The sequence below is a fragment of the Diospyros lotus genome, chromosome 3 (genome assembly GCF_014633365.1).
Source record: "Diospyros lotus cultivar Yz01 chromosome 3, ASM1463336v1, whole genome shotgun sequence".
NCBI lineage: Eukaryota > Viridiplantae > Streptophyta > Magnoliopsida > Ericales > Ebenaceae > Diospyros > Diospyros lotus.
Genome location: NC_068340.1, coordinates 34,206,426 through 34,230,316, shown reverse-complemented (window position 1 = coordinate 34,230,316; position 23,891 = coordinate 34,206,426). Strand labels below are relative to the sequence as shown.

The following is a 23,891-nucleotide window of genomic DNA, read 5'->3' as shown; positions in this document are numbered from 1 at the left end:
GATTCAAGTGTCCTGCCAGCCTCCACTAACTTCCCATTCTACTGATAATGGGAAGTGGCATTTGTTAGTGGTGGTGGTGGTGGCAACTATTCGGTTTCGGTAATGGCCACATCTCATTATCAGGTCGCCGTCGGCCACCGCCTGACGTCCCGGCCGTCGGTTGCCAACGGAGGCGGGAGTGGTCCTAAAATCTCCATATCCGGACCAAAGCCTCCCCAATTTTTCAATTTCAGGTCCGGAGGGTCTCATCCATCTTGTCGTATTAGGTAATCCAAACAGGTTACTCCTTAGCCTTCTAATTTTGTGGGTATACGTGCTATGTGTGTGATGTATTGCCAATTTGGTTGTGGGAGTTGGAATACGGTCGAAGATTGGATTCGGTTGTTGTTAACCCGGTTGGTCTTTTGTGAGTTTTAAGTTTCGTTCTGCTTACAGCAAAGTTTGGTGTATGAAACTTATGATAACTGGATGAGTACAGTGTATTTGTCTTCTGCTAATTAAGTTAAAAGGAAATAGCATATGCTATTGTTTATCATTATTATTGGTATGATCTGCTGGGGCAATGAAAGGATTCTTGAAGCGACTGCTAACTATTGTTTATAAATGGTCCTGGTACTTAACTACGTGGATTGGTTGACAAATTTTGATATGGTAGCACAAAGCCTATCACTCAGTTTTCAGAAGATTTCGTTAGTTTGCTTGAGGAAATACTTTTTGGGGATGATATACCAAGTCACCTGTGTTGACTTCTAACTTAAAACATTTTCTGTTTCATCTGCATTGAAGTTCCATGGTCCATGTGCCCTGGTCTTAAAGGGTTGCATTATACGGGCTGGCTGCAACGGCATGTTTTTAACTGGTTGTAAAGTTGAAATGATTGTAAGGATATGGATTAATCATACATTACATTCCAGTGCAACTAAGGTGGACAAGCCTTGGCAACAATTTTAAGATTGCTTCTTTGTGACTAGGAGGTCACGTGTTCGAGTTGTGGAAACAATCTCTTTGCAAATCAAGTGTAAGATCATATATGACCTTCCCCCAACCCTCCCAGAGTAGGGAGCCTTGTGGGTTGGAGATGCCCTTTTACATTCCAGTGTTGGTAAGAATTACATGCACAGGCTGTAGGTCTGGTTCTTTTGAATACAAAACACAAATGATAGGATGGCCTTTTGCTTGGAATCTAAAATAGGTTGTACATATGCTTTTGTTCCTTTGATGTTACTTTTAGTTTCTTTTTTTTCATACTCCTTGGTTCTTTTGCATGTCTATTTGTCGTTTGATCAGGGAAAGCCCCCTAGATCTTGTAATTACTGATATGCAACAAGGTAAGTTGCTTTCACATAAACAATATAGAAATTAAGGTAAAGAAATGTAACAGGAATGGCACAACATTATCAAATTTGCATGAGATAAATTGTGTACAACGCAGTATGTGTCTTCATAGTTTGTGTAAATCGAGAAAAGAAATATAGGATGTTAATATAAATGGACCAGAAGAGAATATAGAGAGACAGGGGTTGGAACCCTACTAGGTCAACATATAACCCTACTTAACCCAAAACTGTGTAACATTCCGCATCGAGCGATAGGAATGACTGAAACAACTTACCCTGATGGGCCTACGCGAACTTTCCAAGGGGTCATCCATCTGTGAGCTTCCTTAGTTCAAACACGCTTAACCCAAGAGTTTTTTGCCTACATTCAGCCTAAAAAGTTTCTAGTTGGTGTTGTTTCCTTTCTTACTTATCCTCGATATATACTACTATTCTCTGGGCTCTTGGAGTATTATATTCTCCCCCCCTTGAGCATATGACGTTCTCGTCGTGCGACCTTACAACTGGTCCCAGATCTTCTCTCCTTTGGAGGCTGTCATCCTAGAAGCCTGCCAGGAGCCGCTCCTTGCTCAGGCCCTAGCGCCCCGGCGCCACTCCCCACTCTCATCGGACTGCCTTCTCCAAGGGTCGACTCTGATACCACCTGTAACATTCCGCATCGAACGATAGGAAGAATCGAGACAACTTATCCTGATGGCCCTACGCGAACTTCCCACGGGGTCACCCATCCCTGAGCTTCCTCAGCTCAAGCACGCTTAATCCGGGAGTTCTTTGTCTACATTCAGTTGAAAAAGTATCTAGCTGGTGTTGTTTCCTTTCTTACTTATTCTCGATATATACTACCTTTCTCTAGGCTCTTGGGGTATTACATACTGCCAGTCTAAGACATATTAGGGTTGAATAGGCAATTTGAAGTCATACTAGATTTGGATTTGTTCACCCAATGCATAACAGAGCACAAATTGTAGAGATGAGAAGGAGATAATTAACCAAAGAAAAGATATCTTGGGTTATGTCTATTTCCACAGCTCAACCAACTAGTTAATTATAGCAACTTCTATGAAATAGGTTAATGTGAATAGAAGTGCATGCCATATCTTTTCTGTCGTGGGAAAAATTATGTATCCTTTGGTGAATAAATATCTAGTCAAAGAAAAATGGGGGAGCTTCAAGTCATTATTGGCATCCACTTTTGCTATTGGTTTCACCTCGATTTCCTTCATGCTGCCTACTTCTCCATCTTGTTGCACTTGATTCTCTCTATACAAAACCACTGTGGATTTAGTACCATAGTTGCCAAGAATGTGGTACAAGGTGCGTTAGTATGCTAATTTTGTGGTATGCAGAAGGTAGGCGTAATTGGTTCGTTATTTTGGGTTGTAGACATTTTACAGCTGTACTTGAATCGAAATTAGTTGGATTGATACTTTGCTCTTATAGAAGTTGGTTTGTTTTGTTTTGTTTTGAAGTCTTTTCTATGTTCTTGTACAACTTACGAAATGAAGAATCCCATGCAAATGAAGTTAGGTTTGAATATAACTCAAAATGCAATAGAATATACAAGAAAGTGAGGTAGACAAACTTTCTTCTCTAATCTTCTTTGAAAATTATTCTAACTTTAAGGCTCCATTTGTTTTGATGTAAAACATTTTACATTGAAAATTATTTTTCAATGGAAAATGTTTCCCACAAAAAAAATTATCATATTGTGTTTGGTTGCCATGATAAAAGATTTTTAAAAAATTAGCTATAGATATGTAAATATACATGCATACATATTGTATGTATATTTGTATGTGTGTATGTTTATATGTGTATTTATATATGCATATATATAGTATGTACGTGTGTGTATTTATATCTGGATATACATATATGCATATACATATACATATATGTAAAGGTGTTTTGGTGAAGGAAAAAGTAATTTATTAGTTTTGGTGTTTTGGTCATGCTCGTTTTATACAACAAGGGAGAAGGATAAGCTATTCTATGTTGACTTCTCTATCTTACCTTTAGTGCAACTGTGGGATACCATTTCTTGAACTCCATATTCTTGTACATAGAATATATATTTACACAAGGGTGTCAAGATGATAAAATTCTCTTTAGGATAAGCAACACATATTATCATAGATGTCACTTGATGACCAATATACACTCGGGTATATATGTATGTATGTATGTATTTATGTATGTACATTGTATATGTGAGAATAATTATGTTATTGTCTGTATATTTTGGTGTTCAATATTGTACTTACAGTATCGTGATCAATATTATTTGGGTCATGGGCCTTTATGGCATACATCATTGATATGGGTATGCAATATGATATTTTTTGGCATGTACAAGTAGGGTAAGCTTAGGTAGGGTGATATTTTAAGTTTCTGTTTGTTTAGAAACGGGACTTACACATACACATTTTACTTTAAAGATAATTGCAATAGTAATTAGAATGTGAATAATAGTGAAGGAAACATAATCCTGTAAATCATAATAGAATCTAAATAACAAACCAAAATTGTGGAAGTATTGGCCAGGTATAGAGATGTTTGGAAAGCTAAAACTCATGTAGCCAACTCCACCTAGTGGTATTAAGACTTGTAATTACTGTTGTTGTTGTATTTACCTAAAAAAATTATTTAACTTGATAAATTTTGCCTTGAATTTGGTGCCTTGTCCTCTTCAGATGTCAATCAACTAGTACTGATGGACCCAAAACAAGGAATCTACTAGACAATGCAAGCAATCTCCTCACTAATTTTCTAAGCGGTGGAAGTTTAGGATCTATGCCAGTAGCTGAAGGAGCAGTTTCTGATCTATTTGGTCGTCCTCTTTTCTTAGCACTCTATGATTGGTTCTTAGAGGTACTTTATTCCTCCTTTTTGGCAAACCTACTAGTAGATGTTTTTGTAACTTTATGTGCATTACTTAGGTCAACAATGTGAATTTTTTTCTTATGCATAGCATATTAGTTTCTTATTTGTCTTTTATGTCCTTATTTTTACGTGAACTTGCATATACTTTGTATTATCCTGATATTATTTCTGACTTGTTTTTAATGTACTTTATGGGAAAATGGTTTGATTGGCAGCATGGCTCAGTGTATAAACTTGCTTTTGGACCAAAAGCATTTGTTGTTGTATCAGATCCTATAGTTGCAAGACACATCCTTCGTGAAAATGCATTTTCATATGACAAGGTAAATAATATGGTGCAATGCTTCCTTATCTCTCTTTGTTTATCTCACTACACCAATTTTTTAATGCATCTTCATTTATGTTTACCCTATGTTACATGGAGTGGGGAATAAGTATTAGGTGTGTCTGTCCATGATTCAAACCTTCATAAACCCTTAAATGTAGATTATTGGGTTATGTATTTGGAAGTTGGATGCTAGTACCTAGACAAGTTATAAACAGGCCTCCCTAGGTAGGGTCAACTATATGAATGCTAAATATTCAACTATCTTTATCCATGGCCATGACTTCCTAAGTCCATTATATCCCATGTTATGTTTAAGGGTTTTCCACTAAGTTTTTGTTGGTCTTTCCTCTACCTCTTTTGCTCCAAACCTCTTCTATTCCTTTCTCTCATCATGCAGGTGCATCTACTCCATGACCATCTTAAAGTATATCATCATGTTTAATAATGTCTTTTCTTGTATAGGCACATGTTTACTGTAACATTCTCATATCTATTACACTTATATCTTGTATATATTAATACTTAATTGCTCAACATTTCAGCTACACTACAAAATGGTCTATAGCTATGTGATAAAATGGTATATGTAGGTATGCTAATATGCATGTAACTTCAAACATGTAGAGACCTTGCCATCCCATTTGCATGCCTAGCCTCAACTACCGTAATGTACAATTTGTCTTTTTGGCCATCCAATAGCATTACAAGGGTGTTGGAGATGTGGAGCTTGATTCAATTTATGACACCTATGCAAAGCTAGCACAGGGGTCTTGCAGACCGGTTAAAGAGTGGAGGTAAAGGGGGCAACGCCCCCGAAACCTAAACAAATTAGGAATTCTATTCGACTTAGGAGTTCATTTTGCCCTAATTTATTCTATAAATATGTGGGCATAATTCTTGTGATCAAAACCTTCAAAATAGTGAAAAACACCTAGTGCGGCTGTGTATGTAGGCATTATTTGCTGAATCACATAAATTTTGTCTTGTGTGTGTGCACAATTTTGTTCTAGTTTTTTTCATCGCTTGATTCGTTCCCTAACAAAGGGTCCTTATCCCTTCTCTGCAGTTCATTCTATGCATGTATCCCATGCACAATTACATTTATATTTGCTTCTTAAAAGCCAATTGCATTTCCCCACTTAGTACAATCTCTATAGTTGCATTTCTCCACTTAGTACAATCTATCACTGAATTATTTGATAGTGTTGCATTCTTATAGATTTTAGTTTGCCTACCTTCATGCTATTAAAGCTTTTCACTAGATTTACAGGGAGAGAAAATTTTAACTTAAGCATAGATTAACCATTACTTTCAGATATCATAATAAATTACATATTGTTTTTCCTTTCTCAACCAGGGAGTCCTTGCTGATATTCTAGAACCAATAATGGGAAAAGGACTTATACCTGCTGATCTTAATACCTGGAAGCAAAGGAGACGAGGTGAGCAAGCTCATGCTACCTATTTAGGTTATGCACTCCCTACCAGCCAATACACCAAAATTTCACATGATGCTCTGAATGGAATGAGTTTTTTTGGATGCAAAAAATCTGTGTTTAGCTGATATATCTCCAATATTTTATAAAATTTTGAATGACACCATGAAGATATGGCTGTGCTTGAATTGTTTATTGCAATGTTAAAACATGTACTGGAATGAAGAAGAGGTCTTGTATCTTATCACAACTTCAAATGTTTGACATAATTAAACTAAAATTTATATTTGATTTTATGCCCCATAAAAATCTATAGTTGGTAGCATTTTGTTGGCCCTACTTTCATTAGACCTCTTTCTTCCCTTTTGTCATTATGTGCACTAACTACTGTGAAGTTGATCTTTTCTTTATAAATCTATTTATTCTCAAGAAACTTATAAGTTTAACCAGCAGAATTCACAATTCCTAAGAACTTTTGCCCCTTTATCAGTTTATATGCATGTGTACACATGCATATATATATATCCTGATAAATGCATACACACACACACACACACACCATTTGGCCAGTAGTGTGCTCAATGGACGCTGCCCATTCCATATTTTTATGCCAATGTTATTTATTATTTTCTTCTGATTAAGGTTCTTTCTTCTCTTTAGAATGATATTCTGAAATTCTTTTAGCAAGGCTTTGCTAATTGTGCTAAATTTCAAAACCCTTTAATTGTCGCTCCTTGTATCATGATTTATGTGCTGGTGACTTCCAGTAGTGGATAGTCAAGAGTTTGATTGCAGTTCTCCTCTTAGTCAGAAAAGACAATAAAAGAAGTTTTGGTTTTGTTTTTTGTTTTGTTTTTTTGGTTGCTTTTTCTACCTGTTGGAGCTTTTCTTTCTCAAGATTGTAATTTTCAATGGTTATCAAGCTGTTCGCAGTTATTGCTCCTGGATTCCATGCCTTGTATTTGGAATCTATGGTTAAAATATTTACAGACTGTTGCGAAAGAACAATAATGAAATTTGAGGAGCTTCTGGAAAGTGAGGACTTGCATCCTGGGAAGGAAATTGAATTAGATCTTGAAGCAGAATTTTCAAGTTTGGCACTTGATATTATCGGCCTTGGTGTTTTCAACTATGACTTTGGTTCCGTCTCAAAAGAGTCCCCTATTATCAAGGTTTGATTAGATATGCTGCATTCTTGGACGTTATATTTGGTGCATGTTGACATGTTACCTCAGTTATACAGTTGCTCACATGCTATTTTATGTGCCTGCATCTCATGAATGCTAATGCTTGTCGTTGTATAAGCTAACTTTCAAATTGATAAGAAAATTCCATTTCATGTTGATGGATTTGTAAGTATGAGCTCCAATTTGCATGCAATGAGTTCTTATTGTTCATTTTATGTGTCAGACCCTGCCCTTCCAGACCTGATCCTGCAACCCCTTCTATGAGAAATCACAGGAAATTAAAACATTAATTTTCATGGCTAAAATTCTGAGTCTTATTAATGTCAGATCTATCTGTGTGCTGAATCTACACCTAGTTATTAAGTAATCCCCGCAAAAGATGGACCCACTCAATGTTGGTTCATCTCATAACTGACCTCCCAGTATTCATTTCATTGGATTATTTCTTTTATAGAACTTCCTTAATGATGTTGAGGCTTATTAACTGAACTAATACCTCCTTGGCATCACTAGGTCAATCAGTCCATTTGTATTTTGGGGTCTTGGTTGTACCTGGTACATATTTATTAATTAACTCAACAACTACAGAGGCGTGATTGCTCCTATGTACTTAAAATCTGTCACTTGTTTCATTCCATATGCCTTCCAATAACTAAGTTAATAGTTTCTTAACATCATGTAAGGCATTCCAGTCACAAATTTCGAATTCTCTATCTTAATGTACATACTGGACTTCCGTTCTCTATCTTAGAGTAATTCCTGCTATCAGTTAAACACATTATTGCAGGGGTATTTCACAACCTAGTGAGCCATCAATCCTTCTATCTGAGTTCTTAGGCCATATCTTGTATTCCTACCCTATTCCTAAATCATTCCAACACAAGTTGTAACCTCATCTGACAATCAATCACTCTTGCATAAGATATAGAATATCCATTTCCATAAGAACTGTTCACCGACAGAAGGCAGTCTTACAGTCATATAATCTTCTTGGGAGTTGAGCATTTTTAAGTAGCTCTAATATTACTTAACTGATCCGTTCTATTATGCCTTTTCAAGTATACAGCAAACTTAAGATTCATATTCAAATCAACAGTAGATATATATTACATTTATCCCGCAGCTTTGGGAACGACCATAGTTACCGGGAAAGCAGTATGTTCCGGGTGGTGGTTTGGGAACAGGTATGGAGTATGCTAACATGCTAATTTTGTGGTACGGTGATAAAACCATAGGATTTTATTGGGAAAATTGTGAAAAGTTTGAAAAGAGAACAGGGAAAGGAGAAAGGGATTTTGATTTCTTTGAGGGGATCAACCTCCAAATTAGCCAAGGCTTTGAATTGTATTTGAGTTAATTAACTAGGATCTCTAATGAAAAAAAAAAAAAAAAAATCAAGTACCTAATCTAATCTAATCCCTAAATTTAAGGAATCATAATCAAAGAAAATCAAGTAATTAAAGATAACTAATATAATCTAATCTCTAAAATTAAGGAACTTTATCATAATTAACTAGGATTTGTAATTTAAAATCAAAATCAAGGAAAATAATCAAAACCCTAAAATTTTGGAATCCTACATACAGAGGGGCAGGCTTAGTTGGTTTTCTTTTTCAAGTCACAGTACGTTTTATAGTTGCATTTAGGTCGAAGTTAGTTGGATTGATACTTTGCTACTATATAAGTTGGTTTGTTTTGTTTTGAATTTTTTTCTTTTGTCATGTACTTATGCATGGAACATTTAGTTGCCATTCTATAGTCATATAGACTTCATGAAATTCATATTTCATACATGGGAACTAGCTCTGGAAGTTATTATATTATAGGAACTAGCTCTGAAATTTATATATATTTATTTTTTATGTTCAACTTATGCATTGAACTAGCTCAATAAAATTATTTATTATGTCTTTAGTTGGCATTATAGGGTCAAAGAACATTTAGCTGGCATTGAACATTTATTATGCATTTTATATTGTTATCAAATTAATTTCTGTATGTTAAAATAAATAATTTAAGAATTTTAAGAAAAGGTAAAAGTAAAGGAAATATCAACAATGCTCTTTTAGTCTTCTTCAGCTTTCTGTATCAACAGCTATTATTATATATTATCATTGAATTAATGTTTGTAACTTAAAATAAAGAATTTAAGGGCCTGTTCAGTTATAGAAAACATTTTCTAATTTTCCAACTCCAATTTTCTATTTCTCCAATAAGAAAACAGAAAACTCAATTTGCTAATTTTTTAACTTTATACTATGAATTGGAAAACATCAAAAAGATGTTTTCCAATTTTTTTAGAAATGAATGCTATTAGTTTTTGAAACATAAAATGTTATGTTTAGTCATAAAGTTGAAGTTGAAAATTAGAAGATGTTTTCCACAACTGTACAGGCCCCGAAATTTCTAAGGAAAAATAAAAGTAAAGCAAATATCAACAGTGGCTGTTACTCTCCTCCAGGTTTCTTCTCTTGGAAATGTCAACAGTTATTATATATAATTATTATTGAATTATTTTCTGTAACTTAAAAACAAAGAATTTTAAAATTTTAAGAGAAGATAAAGTAAAGAAAATACCAGCAGGACTTTTAACCTTCTACAGCTTTCTTCTGTTGCCCCTTCAAAGAATGTGCCAAATAAAGAAAATATCAACAATGGACTTTTAATCTACAACAGCTTTCTTCTCTTTGAAATATTAATGGACTTTTCAAACCTTTCTATATTCCTTTTCCTCTTTGGTCAAAAGTATCTCAAATATTAAAGTGAATTCCTATTAATTCTCTCTATGGAAAACTAAAGTATATGAAAAGGTTATCTATTTATCTACCCTCTTTTTAGATATCAAAGAAAACTCCTATTAGTTCTCTTTATTTATTCCTCTACCCTCTCTCAAACTTTCTTCATTCCCTTTCCCGTCCATTCTTTGAAGTTTAAAACGAAGAGAGAGAGAGAGAGACATAGAGAGAGAGAGATTTAGCATTATTCCTTAAAATAGAGACCCATACCAGAATATACAAAATGCAAGAAAGTGAGGGAGGCTAGGTTTCTTTTCTCTAGTTTTCTTTGAAACTTATTCTTAAAGTTTTTTTTCCTAGTTTTAAATTGTTTTAACTAAATTCATACACAGCTTGGAATCCCTATTTTTGTGGATCTGGATCACAATGATCCAGGGCCGCAAAAGGGATTGCGGTTGTAGCTCTACAGGGAATGAGCGAACCTGGTAACTATGGTCATAACAGTGCACTGAACTCAGCAGTCACATTTCTGTAATTGTGAATCTCCATAAAAGCACTTCAAGTTCATTGCATAAACATTCCCCCGCCCCTGCTTACATGCTGCTCAACTCATGCAGCATGCTATTACATTCATCAACCTTACATCGCTTTCCAGAAAATCACATGTAACAGTCAATTACATGTTGAACTATACTGTATATGTACTGAAAGTGAATTTCCTCGCATGCTGAACTGAGCATTTAAATATAACCTCAAGTTCATTATAAAAGATATGCCAACATTACTAAACTGAACATGGAAGTCTTCATAATCACCCACCTGACAGCTCTTATCAATCTGAATGAAGAGGAACACATGTGCTATGAAACTCAATAACAATCCCATGCTTTGTGACACAAACACACATGCAAACAATATCATGATCAGGATCATGCCAATGCATGGAAAACATGCAAGCCCAATATTAGGCTAGTCCCTTTTTGCCCCAACAACCACCTGAATGGATCACTTGCAGAGGGGACTCTCAGTACAAGAAATCAAAAGAAGGGATTATGCAGGCTATGCAAGCCCAACAACGAAGGCAAGATGCCACTGAAGATATGATATTGCAGTTTTAGGTTCAGTTTCAGGTTCAGGTTTCAGGCAAGATGTCCCTCCTTTTCAGTTGTATTAACACCCTTACACTAGAAAGGAGCCATTCTAGAAATACTGAATTTGACTCCCCTGTTGGAGGCCCTAATTCTCTGCCCACTACCAAACTCAATCCATTAAGAAGTATCAACTCTAACCATATGATTTGCAACTCAATTTCAAATCACTCAGCAATTGATCATCCTCCTCATTATTAACCATTAAGGCTTGACTTCCCTAGATTTGATGGACAGGAACCAACTAAGTAGCTTTTTAAAACTAGGCAATATTTCAAATTCTGTAACATACAGGAGTGCCATAAGATCAGCTTAGCTTCCTTTCATAGCAGTGGACTTGCTGCTGGCTGGTTTCATTGGATGAAGGTAAGCAAACAGCTTTGCCTATGGACTGAATTTGAGGCTGCATTGCTAGTGAGGTTTGGCCCATTAGGGAGCCTTAATTAAACTCACACAACTCAAAAATGTGAGGGAATACCAAACACAATTTGAGGCACTCTCTGCTAAAGTCATGGGCTTGTTTGAATCATTCTGAAGAGTTGTTTCATGTCAGGCTTAAAGCTTGAAATTCAGAGAGGTACTAGTTGATGGACCCTACAAATCTTATTCACGATGGTATTTGCTACAATTGTGATGAGAGATATATACAAGGGCACAAAAATATGAGCAAATATTTGCTCTTGATGTCTAAGGAATGCAATGAAGAAGACGAAGTGTTGGCATGGGAAGATGATGAATTAAAAAGTGATGAATATCTACAGGAACCAACATTAGGGATCAGCTACCATGCTTTGGCAGGGCAAATCAATTTCTCCATCGGGCATAGCTCTGTATGCACCTCCTATTACATTTCAAGCCCTTTTTGGTAGGGTTACGCCTTGTTTAGTGGACCATGTAAACCCATATAATCTCAACCTTCCAAAATAAAGTTAAACTAATAAACTAAAGGGCAAAGTAACCTGCTTGTTTTTCTACCTTAAACTTGAATGGGGTATTCTTTTTTTCTATTAACTTGTGGTTAAATTTTGTTTTCTTCCTTATTGTATTCAAGTACTTCTTTATTATTATATAATGTATAAACTTGTTGGTATGCTCTTTAACTGTTCAATTATTATGCTGCAGGCAGTATATGGTACACTTTTTGAAGCTGAGCATCGCTCAACTTTCTACATCCCTTATTGGAAACTTCCTTTGGCAAGATGGTTAGTTCCCAGGCAGCGCAAGTTCCAAAAGGATCTTAAGTTCATCAACGATTGTCTTGATGGTCTCATTAGAAACGCAAAAGAAACAAGACAGGTAAGGTGATAGAATGCTGGGTAAGGTTAGGAGCTGAGAATTAGAAATCTGATAAAACAATTATAAGTCAGCAGATAGTGAATTGAAATCATTGAAGCAGATAGTATTGGTGCTTCACTTAGAAATATGTCTTCCTGTTTAAGGAGAAGAGAAGAATACATAGGACCTCTTTAGTTACAAAAATATTTTCCAGTTTTACGGCTCTAGTTTTCCACTTCATCTAATTTTCCTTTTCCATAGAAAATTTGGAAAATACATTCAATTTTTAAATGAAGAAATTATTTTCTTATATTAAAAGCTGAAAAATATTTGAAATAATTATGCTATTAATAATATTATCAGTACAATATTCACAAATTGCTAATAATATAATTTAAATGTAATAATTCATTAGCAATATTATTATTATATTAAAATTATTCACAATTAATAATGTTATAAGATTAGTACCAGTATAATGTCCATGATATTGCTAACATTAATGATAATGATTATAAATTTTAATTTTTCCTAAAATTTTAGAATTAAATTATATTAATATTGTTGTTAGAAATATCTTTCCTATTTATTAGTAATTTTATGTTTATAATGTTATAATATTTTTATTATTATCTAATTTAAATATTATTTATTGATATTTTTACAATTTACAATATTATGATATTATTTTTTATTTGTAAATTTTGATATTCATTAATATTTTTTATAATACTAATATTGTTAACATTCTAATGTTATAATATTTTATATTTTTAGGCAATTTTAAAATTTATATTTTTCCTATTTAAATTGATATTAATATAAGTGCAATTAACATTGATTTTGTTTGGACTGGAAACGTGCATGTTTCATCGACACCTCTTTACCTTTTCCTTAAAGGAAATAGTAAAAAGAACATCCTAAAGAATTTTTACTACAATTAGTATAAATTCAAGACACTGGAAAGCATAGTTTTCTACTTTCTTCTTGAAAATTTTCTCATTTGAATATGATTTCCTTTTTGCAGAGAACAATACATGGTTTCCATAATTAAACAGCCCTATAGTGTTCTTTTAGGATTCTCCAATATCTTTACTCTATGGTGTGTGTGGTTTGCATCTAAAGTAGTTTTGTTTGCTTCATATCCATTTGCAATTTTTTTCTTTTTCTGAACTATGGGTTCAGAAATTATATGAACATTTTTTTATCTTTTATGCTTGTAATATTTTGGAACTTTTTAATTATTCTAATTAAGAAGAAAACTAGACATTTTGAAGTCCTGATACAAGAAGAACAGTTTTTTGGCCCTCTTCAATTGATCTTATAGACGGAAGCCTAATACTTTGCTTGGCTTTATGTACAATCATGTCGAGAACATTTATTATCTTAATATAGAAAACTCCAGTTTGTGGAACAGAAATCAGACAAGGTATGCCACAAGATCTAGTATGTCCTATGACTATGCTTGTACAGGTTACTATGAGAATATAGGGTAGTTTTGGAGCAATTTTCTTTCAGCAATTAGCTATCCATAAAATAGTACAAGATTGTCCACTTTTTGTCAAATGAGTCATCTGCACCACATTTCTCAATGCATGATAATCAATTTTTTTATATTTTGTCTGGCTAAAACTTCATTCTCCCTAGATTTAAATTTATTATCTTTGTTTTACTTTCCCTCCTAACAACACTTTTAGCAAGACAAATATTAAAAAGTTTGGGTGATCTTGTATCAATTACTGTTAAAATATAAGCCACTATCCGAATAATTTTCTTTTAACAACTCTACATCCAACAGAATAATAAAAATAGCCTACTGTTTGTTCGATCACATAAAAACACATTACTTGATACATGGTGGTCGGTTATTCTGCTAATGCTACACTCTGCCAAGATTTAAGTTTATTATATTTGATTTCTTTGCCTGCTAAGAGAACTTTTAAGAAAATGCATATGAATGGGATCATCTTGGATCACTAAATAACTGTTTTGGATGGGAAATGTACAATGTTTCAACATGATCATACAATCTTGCAAATTGCTAAGTTGTTAGTGTTTTCTAGTAACATTGTTAGGAAACAAAACCAGAAACTCTCTCACTAACCTTCAAATGCTTTTCCTGCTGACTCATGATACGGGGAGGGAGAACATGAGAATATAACCTAACTTTTAGCTTTTAAATATGCTAAGTGGCTATTCTTCGATAGCGCTATTCTAATTGATTTCATTAATATTACTTTTGTTGAGAATCTCACATCGCCTCCACAAGGGAGACCTGGGCTATATATAAGGAAGAGGATCCCTCCACCTGTTAAGCTAGCTTTTCAGGTTGAAGTTCTACCTCTAACTTCTCACATGGTATCAGAGCTAACCCTTGGTTGTCGTGGTCATAGACCAATACCCTGTACGATCACTTGGGCATGTATCAGTTACTGGAGAAGTTTCGACATGGGGGGGAGTGTTGAGAATCCCACATTGCCTCCACAAGGGAGACCTGAGCTATATATAAGGAAGAGGATCCCTCCACCTGTTAAGCTAGCTTTTCAGGTTGGAGTTCTACCTCTAACTTCTCACAACTTTTATGTCAAGTATTGTTCTTGGTATGCCCCTGGACATGAGTTCAAGAGTGCACACGTGCACACCAGGAATTGATGAAAGTACTCCTGTACTTTCTGCATTGTTTATAACTGAAGCTTGATTATTGACAAGTATTCATGTAATGTCTGTAAAGCAGAGATAGGTATGTCATGGAGGATTACGTCATTCCTCTCCTATCGTTGTGCGATTATCTTTGCTATTTTGTACATGTTGGCAAGTAGAGGAAGTGCACTAATATCCAGAGTATTGAGCTTGATTATATCATACCTTATGGCAGGAAACTGATGTTGAGAAACTGCAGCAAAGAGACTACTTAAACCTTAAGGCCGGTATTTATCCTCCATTAGGAGCAATTTTTTAAATTCATTTTGGCTCCTACTAGAGTTGTTACTGATAATGATTTGTGATACACCTTGAAACTAGATATTGAACTTGACATTCTAACCATAAATGTTTGCAGGATGCAAGTCTCTTGCGATTTCTAGTTGATATGAGAGGGGCTGATGTTGATGATCGCCAGGTAAGTATAGCATTTTTTGGCCACTTTCATGATGATTGCTTTCAAACAACTGATGTCCAAAGTGAGGGCAGCCTCAACAAAGGCAGCAAGGTTGCCTCGTTATGATTTGGGCATCATGGGTTCGTAGTCTAGATACAGCATCCATGCAACCCCACAGTCAGAACCCTGTGTAGTAGTTCTGCCCCAATTGATTCCCCAAGCAAACACCTGACTGATTCTGCTGGTGCTCACTTTAAATCAGTACAATAGATTCCTTCTTAACTTAATGGGAATATGCATATAATTGTTTGCTAACTTTTCTATTGGTCAATAGTAAATTAAAATCCTTATGTGTGTCCATCTGGGTCACATGGAAAATCAGTAAGGATTCTCAGCCAATTATTCTTCTTTGGGCTTCTGAAAATTATTTGTGACCAAATTTCTGGTTGAGAATTATGATTTTGTATAGCACTCATACATGATCTCTTAATTTTGATAGCTAAGAGATGACCTAATGACAATGCTTATTGCTGGCCATGAAACTACAGCAGCTGTGCTTACTTGGACTGTTTTCCTTCTTGCACAGGTATGAATTATCTAAAAGAAAATTGAATTTCAATCATGTCAAATTCAGATCAGAGTTGATGGATTAGATTTGCTTAATTTTTGCGCAAGAGAATATTCAGCTAGTGTTTCATGCTAATATATAATTAGTTATTGTGCAGAATCCTTCTAAAATGAAGAAGGCTCAAGCAGAGGTCGATTCAGTTCTTGGTCATGGAAGACCAACTTTTGAATCAATTAAGAACCTAGAGTAAGTTTCAGAACCTGTGTCCATGTTCCCTTAATAATTAATGTTAAATAATAACTGTTTTCCAGAGCCTATTCTATGTATTTCTGATTGCAATCAGCTGGAACATTTCTTTTAGATAGTTAGGTTTCCATGGTCATGATCCTCCATTTTTACAGGATTCACCCAGTTTTGGCATCTTTCTTCTATAAAATTACAAATAGAAAAAAAAAATCACATATTTGTATTCGCTATGGCTTATAAACATAAAAATGGTTATACTGCTTTTTTCCATGTTTTTTGTGCTGAGGTGGGTCTCCTTGGTGAAATTGCATCATTGACATGTTGTGAGATATAATTGAACATGGCTGTTGAAAGCAAAAAATGATCATATGAAGATGAAGTTAGCCCTCTATCCAACAACTTAAACTTTTAGATGAGATATTGTTTAACATTCAACATAGTATCAGAGTAGACAAAGGCCCTTAGTTAAAACCTCACCACTAACCTAATATTTAAATTGTTGCACACGTTTGGACTAGTTATGTAGTGAAGCTTGGTCACACTTGAGGGGGCGTATCGCTTATTGAGAGTAAAAGTGATAATATAAAAGATAAAGTTAGCCCTCTATCTAACAGTTTAAGTTTTTAGATTAGATAGTGATTAACAATTTAACAATGACATTAACATGTAATGTTAATTTGATATGATCTTACAGATACATGGAAGGAAACTTCATTTTTGATCTAGAAGTATACCCGTGGATTTAAAAAATGGGATGCAATACATAATGTTTTCAGCCTTGCCAATTCTGTTACAAACCATTTTAACACTTCTAACAAAATTCACTTGCATTAGCCTGTATGCTTACTGCAATAGCCATAACGGTACCATGACATTCATACCAAGCCATTGTGAACTGTTGCAACCAATGGGGCATGCGTAGTAGCTGTATGTTTGTTAAGAAGATAGAGAAACTTAAAATTACATGCTTCTAACCATTTTTCCTTGTATTATTAACCAAATATTCCTAGCTTTGAACACCTTTGGTGTCTTAAATTTCAACGTGAATCTTCCCGGCAAAATAATGAAATGCTTTGGAGTTATTAATCTCCAGCATGAATAATTTTAGAGAAGATATGGAACACTTTTGAATCTTCTAAGCAACGCAATTTGTTTTTTATTAATTTTTTCTTTTTTTAGTTGAGTAGTGTCAGATTTCTGAACAATAGTTCAGATCTACTAGGTTTTATCTAAATTTATGGAAGGTTTAATTTTGCTTGGACACTACTTACCTTGGAATGTACAGGAGAAGTCTATACTAAGTTTTTATTTTTTATTTTTTTTATACACCATTAGCATGTGAAGGAATCAAAGTGTACACTTTATCTTTCTATATCAGAATGTCTGTGATGATGATTAATATATCTGTGAAATCATTCAAGTAAAACATGTAAAAACTCCATCGACACCCAAAAGTCCCATAAAATTCACTTGAGCCCAATATAAGTGATTTTAAAACAAGAAGGCCATGTATAACATCTAAAATGCAAAGGACGAGAAAATTTGTAGTTCTAGGTTTCATTCTCATTCTTATATGCTTGTTAAAATCTAAAATACTCCCTGACCACTGACACTGTTGCGAAGGCTGAAATCTTGTTACAATCCAAATTTGTTTATGTGTTCATACAGTTATTTCAAACTTTGGATAAAGCTATAGATGATAAGAAAACATGAACTCTGCATTGCTTTGGATTTCTCAAAATGTGTCGCATATTATAGTAAGGAGATGGAACCATAACTTTGTAAAATAAATGATATGACATACTAGGTGCCAAATGTTGTTTTCAACTACAAATGCCCACCAGATTTATGGATGATCTGATAATGGGAAGCCAAGATATTCATTTCATCTATTTTAAGAATCTGAAGATTTTTATAACTAACATCTTCTGTTGATTCATATTTATTCCTTATATACTGAAATTCAGCGTAGGAATTTCAAACAGCACATAGAAGAATTAAGTGATCAAATAAGAAAATTGTCAAACAATTTAATACTGTAGAGGACGAAATAAGGAGACAAGACACTGTGAAGCAGCTAAAATAAAGATGAGAGCACCAAGTTGTAGAATTTTAGAAAATTGTTTAGCATAATTTTTCCTTATGTTCCATAATTAGAGAAGCTGTATGTGCAAGACATGTAAAATTTTTCAAGATAACTGTACTTATAAACCCTGCACACAAAATTAAGATCTCGTAGCTGAAAATTTCAAGTTGCATGTTTTTGTAACGTATGCACATATGCATGCATCCATACACTTCCAAAATTTATGAGCACATGTATAATAGTTTAGGAACATCTGGCCTGTTTTTTTTAACATAATCCTCTCAGGAGTTTGATATTCCAAAATTCTTTGTATATTTACTGGCTTTATGCAAAGGAAAATGGAGGATTTGAGAGACTTATTACGATTTTCTCTCTCAACATCAGATTGTATTTTGATCCTTTTTGTTGTGATCTTGTATATTATTCATAATGTAGACCAGCTACCAGTGGATTTTACTTATCTGATTGAGTAACATTGCCAATGCTTTGATTGGGATTCTTTGTGCACCAAACTAAAATTTCCGTGCCAACTGTTCCTGATTCTACTTTTTCTTGGGAATTCTACTAGTTAAGTATCAAGTTTAACAGTGTAATTATCATTATTTCATTCTCAGGTTCATCAGACTTATTGTTGTAGAAGCTCTACGTTTGTTTCCTCAGCCGCCGCTTCTTATCAGACGCACTCTGAAGTCAGATTCTCTACCAGGTATTAATTCATATTGATGGAGCAGAAATTAAATATGTTGTTATATGATTTGCTACAATAGAAAATCTGTTCGCAATGCTACAAAATATGGCCTCAGGCATGTACTCACTTTTCCTTGAGATTTAATTTGCCCCCACCATAAACTGAATTGGCGTGCATTGAGGTATTCCCAAATAGCCTTTAGGATACAAAGATTCAAAGAAACTTTTAAGAGTGAAAGATTGTTTCTATAGCAAGCAGGCCTTAAGAATAATTTAGAAGTATGGACAATTCATATGAAAATTAACTTTGAACCAAATTAGCGCCCTATTTATTGAGTTGTTCATACCCTTTCTGAAAAGTTATGACTATTCTAAATAGTCACAATCTTAACTACCATGAGTAGTTAATTTTCTACCATGATACCTTTTCGTGAAAAAGTGTTATTATTCGAATAGTCACCAATATAACTAACCCTTCTTTGAAGAATTGTATCCTTTCATGTTACAATTGTGACTATTAAATACATAGTCACCAACTAACTACTCTTTGATAAAGAGCTGTAACTTTTAAGAGTAGCCGCCAAGATAGTTAATAGTTGTTAGTCAATTGCCAATCTGATTACCCCTTTATGAAGAGTTGTGACTATTTGAATAGTCACTCATGTAGTTAGTATTTAATTAACCATCATTTGTATCTTCTCATTAAGATATGTAACTCTTATGAAAGTGTTTTAAATTTTCTTTAATTTTGAAAATGTTCCAACAATATCCCACCATTTTCAAAATTTTCCTAACTTCCGAATCTAAATCGTCCTGGAATGTTGTGCTTAAATGAATGTATCTATTTAATTTGAACTACAACTTAGTGACACCAGGCTCTTGTTAGTCAAAATTAATTGGTAGACCAACCACCCTCCGATTAACATCTGGGTGCCATGCACTTTTGCTGATAAATTGATATCAGTGACCTTGGTTTTGGCCCAAGAAATTTCATGGAGCAAATCCTTAAGCCATCCCACTTCTTTACTTGTTGAAGCCAATGCTCCAACTTCTACACTCATAGAGGAATCTGTTATACATGTTTATTTCTTGGATCCCTAAGACAAAACTCCTCCACCAAACATGAAGATCCATTTGCTTGTCGAAGCATAATTTTCACTATCAATAATCCGACTAGCATCTATAAATTCTTCTAAAACCAAAAGATATCCATTATAGACAAACCAAACCATGTTATCTGCAAGAACATTAATCTCTGAAATCATTGTCACACGGTGTTCCCTTCTTGTTGGTGTTTGTTCTTCTTTTTGTTAAAAAGATGACACTTTCTTTGGAAGTGTCTGGCCGGTCTTTCCACAATGGAAACAGACACCATTCTTCTTTTCCTCGGATTTATTCTTCCTGAACCACTTGGCTTTTCCTTTCTGTGCCTTTGTGATGTGGCTAGATTAACCTTCTTCCTCTGCCACATGAACCTTGGAAACATTATCTTCTTTATGTTCATCCTAAATAGGATAATCCTCCTCAATTCAGAGGTAGTTAGCCATCTCTTCAAGGGACAGAAAAAGACAGAAAAAGTCTTCCCATAATGGAGGCAATTTATCAATCCAATAATAGATGAGACTATGTGATGTAGGACAAAAAAGTATATTTTAGGAATTAATATTTGTTCATTTTATTTCCTTGGTTCATTTCATATTTTTCTTAGTTTTCTAATTTTGTTTGATTTCTTTTGTTTTTGTTACTGGAATCCCAATTAGATTGGGATTATGAAATCCTAGTTAGCTGCTTATATATAGTGTTTAGGCGGTGTCACAGGCCTAGCATGTGCCCCCTTGTGGCAGCCCACTTGCCCATGCAAGGCCAACCTTTTTCCTTGGGTGACAAGCATCTGACTCTATAAAAAGGCATCTAGATAGAGGCACACCTGCACACACAACCATTTGATCAGTAAACCCAAGGGAATATAGAGAACACCTATGGCATACGGCTGACCCTTGGGACTAGGGAGTCACAGGTTGTGACATTCTCCCTCACCTAATTCCACAATGCCCTCTTTGCGTAGTGACCCTTGCCTACTCCATTCCCCCAAAGCGCTTGGCACATCACCATATCCTAAGTGGACCCCTGCCTACTCCTTTCCCACTAAGCTTGCTGTGTCAATGCCTCCAGTCTGCCATGTTGTCTCCTACACAGCTATCCAGTGCACCCTCGCGTAATTGTTGACACATTGACACAAGATCTCTTGATGTGCACCTCCGCTCTGTCACCGAGCACTGCTCTAATACCACACTATCACGGGCCTGGTGCATGCCTCCATGCAGCACCCTGCTTGCCCATGTGAGGCCAGCCTTTTTCCATGGCAACAAGCATCTGACTCTATTAACAAGGCATATGGATGGAAGCGAATCTACATACACAGCTTTTTGATCAATAAACCCAGAGGAAACTAGAGAACATAGCGTATGGCTGGTCCTTGGCACTAGGGAGTCAGATTGTGACAATTGTAACTGAAAATAGCTTTTGATTATTGAGTTGATTTGAGTTTTTGAGTTTGTTCTTGTGTTCTTTCTTTTGGGTTCGGAATCAATTGATACATCTAATTCTGTACTGGTATCTTTAAGATCTCTGAGAGAATGAAACTGGTTAGTGTTTGACGGACTTCAAAAAGGGCTTTCTAGTTTGATGGAATAACAACACAATAACAATGCAAGCACTAATCCCATTATGCGGGAAGAGGAGGAACAAGAGAAATGGAGGAAATATATAAACATAGCAGGAATTTCATCTTAAATTCCCTATGTCGTTTAATTTTGGTTCCTATAATATTGGTTAAAAATTGAACATATATTCAATTTTGCAGGAGGATATAAGGGTAACAAAGATGGATATGCAATTCCTGCTGGAACTGATATTTTTGTTTCTGTGAGTGGTTCAATTTGTTGCTTGCATCCTTGGTTTATTTTAGTATATGCAAATACATGACACATGCACCAAGAAGCCTTTCCCTTAGATCTTTCTATAAATGGAAAAATGAAATAGTTGAAACTTGATTTTGCAAGAATTACCCACACAGAATGTGTGTTTTTAGGCTCTTTTCCTGGTTTTTTGGCATTTGTGGATTCCTTGGTCTGTTTCTTAGAAAATTCCGGTCAACTATGAATCAATTTCATTTGTTTTAATTGATTCTCCTACTAAGGTTTATAATCTCCACCGATCTCCATACTTCTGGGACAACCCCCACGAATTTGAACCAGAGAGGTTTCTAGCACAAAAAAACAGTGACGGCATTGAAGGCTGGGCTGGTTTTGATCCAGGTAGGAGCCCTGGAGCATTATACCCAAATGAGGTCAGTCCTACTTCACTATTGCTACCTTTTAGCATCTTTCATGCTTCACATTTTTAGTAAAATTTAATCGTGCATCTATTATCAGGTCATATCAGATTTTGCCTTCTTGCCTTTCGGTGGAGGGCCAAGAAAATGCGTAGGGGACCAATTTGCTCTCATGGAATCAACAGTCGCATTGGCAATGGTGCTACGGAAATTTGATGTGGAACTGAAAGGATCTCCAGAATCTGTGGAACTTGTGACTGGCGCGACAATTCATACAAAGAATGGATTGTGGTGCAAACTTAAGAAGAGGTCTGATGTTCCTTGCAACAGAACAGAGTTGTCCCAAGAGGTTCAACAAATGGATCTTAGTCCAAGCTAGCTTGTCCTTGTCTTTCTTTCTCCCTAGGGAAAAAACAGAACAACAGACAAATATATATGTGTTATATTGCATAAATAGCACTTATTGATAAGATAAATCAAATGAAAAAAATTAAGGCATGATAACATAATTTCAATTGGTGGAATAGGCTGTTGTCCTTGGAACTTCTTGTTTGTAAATGTTCTTGTGTTGTACATATGTGGAGTGAGTGCTACTTTGGGTAGGTCCAAAGGCCACATAGACAAGTTAGAGGAGGAATAGAGGGGATATAATGGAGAAAGTGGCATATTAGCCCTCCTAAACTCCAAAGGATGTTAACAGAAGTTTCTGAAGTTGGGTGGATATTATTAGTGAGTTTAGGCTCAGTGCAGTTATCCCTTCAAAAATCAAATTGCTAAAGTTTAACTTGATTCTTTGGAGCTTTTGCATTGATTAATAATGACAATAACAAACACAGAGTTTGGTTAGTTAGTGTTTGTTTCTCATATCACTCCAAACTAGAAAATGCAATGCTCATTTCTTGCTTTTCAAATTAGACTTGTTATTGGGAGCCACTCTTTGTAAACGCCCAATTTAAGGGCTAAGACTTGTTTACTTATAGAAGATATTTTATTGGGTCGTTAGAAACTTCTTTAGTTATAAAAAAATAATTTATTACATGGCTAGAAAATAATTCTATGGAATGAGCAATATTTAAAAAAAAATATTGCAAGCAATTTCTAATTAGGAAACAGAGAATTGATTTTTTTTGACTTTTCTCTTTTATACCATGAATTGAAAAACATAAAAAAACATATGTTTTTTTTTTGTAAGTTCTTTAGAAATGAATATTACCAGTTTCTGAAATACAAAGAGTATGTTTTCTTTGTTGTTCCATTTTTAATTTTCAGTTTTCTAAAATAGTGAAAATATGTTTATTTTATTATTTTTAAAAATATATTTTCAAAAATAATAAAATAAATTATAAAAAAAAATTAAAATAACAAAATATTATTTTGAGTGTTTTGTCAAAATATACTAAAAATTCAAAACACGAAAAAAGGAAACCCCCCATCTCTCTGCACTCATTGCCTACTTCATCTCTTTTTCCTCTCCATTCTCCAGGCCAACCGTCGTCGTTGCTATCGATGGCCAAGCCCTTTGGTCATCACATCTACATCACCAT

General features: G+C 34.7%; 1 protein-coding gene across 2 annotated transcripts; it reads left to right on the top strand.

Moving 5' to 3' along the window:
* Positions 1 to 22,905, top strand: LOC127797489 (cytochrome P450 97B2, chloroplastic). 2 transcript variants are annotated; one of them, XM_052330433.1, is made up of 14 exons: positions 1 to 266; positions 4,031 to 4,208; positions 4,436 to 4,543; positions 5,906 to 5,990; positions 6,918 to 7,156; positions 12,177 to 12,350; positions 15,205 to 15,252; positions 15,388 to 15,447; positions 15,926 to 16,012; positions 16,152 to 16,240; positions 18,941 to 19,032; positions 21,877 to 21,938; positions 22,213 to 22,362; positions 22,448 to 22,905. In XM_052330433.1, exons 1-14 carry the CDS (start codon positions 103 to 105, stop codon positions 22,724 to 22,726), a joined length of 1,815 nt encoding a protein of 604 aa, XP_052186393.1. In that variant the 5' UTR covers positions 1 to 102; the 3' UTR covers positions 22,727 to 22,905. The 2 variants fall into 2 exon arrangements, with proteins under 2 accessions (XP_052186393.1, XP_052186394.1); XM_052330434.1 differs by lacking the exon at positions 15,205 to 15,252.
* The last annotated feature ends 986 nt before the right edge of the window (positions 22,906 to 23,891 follow it).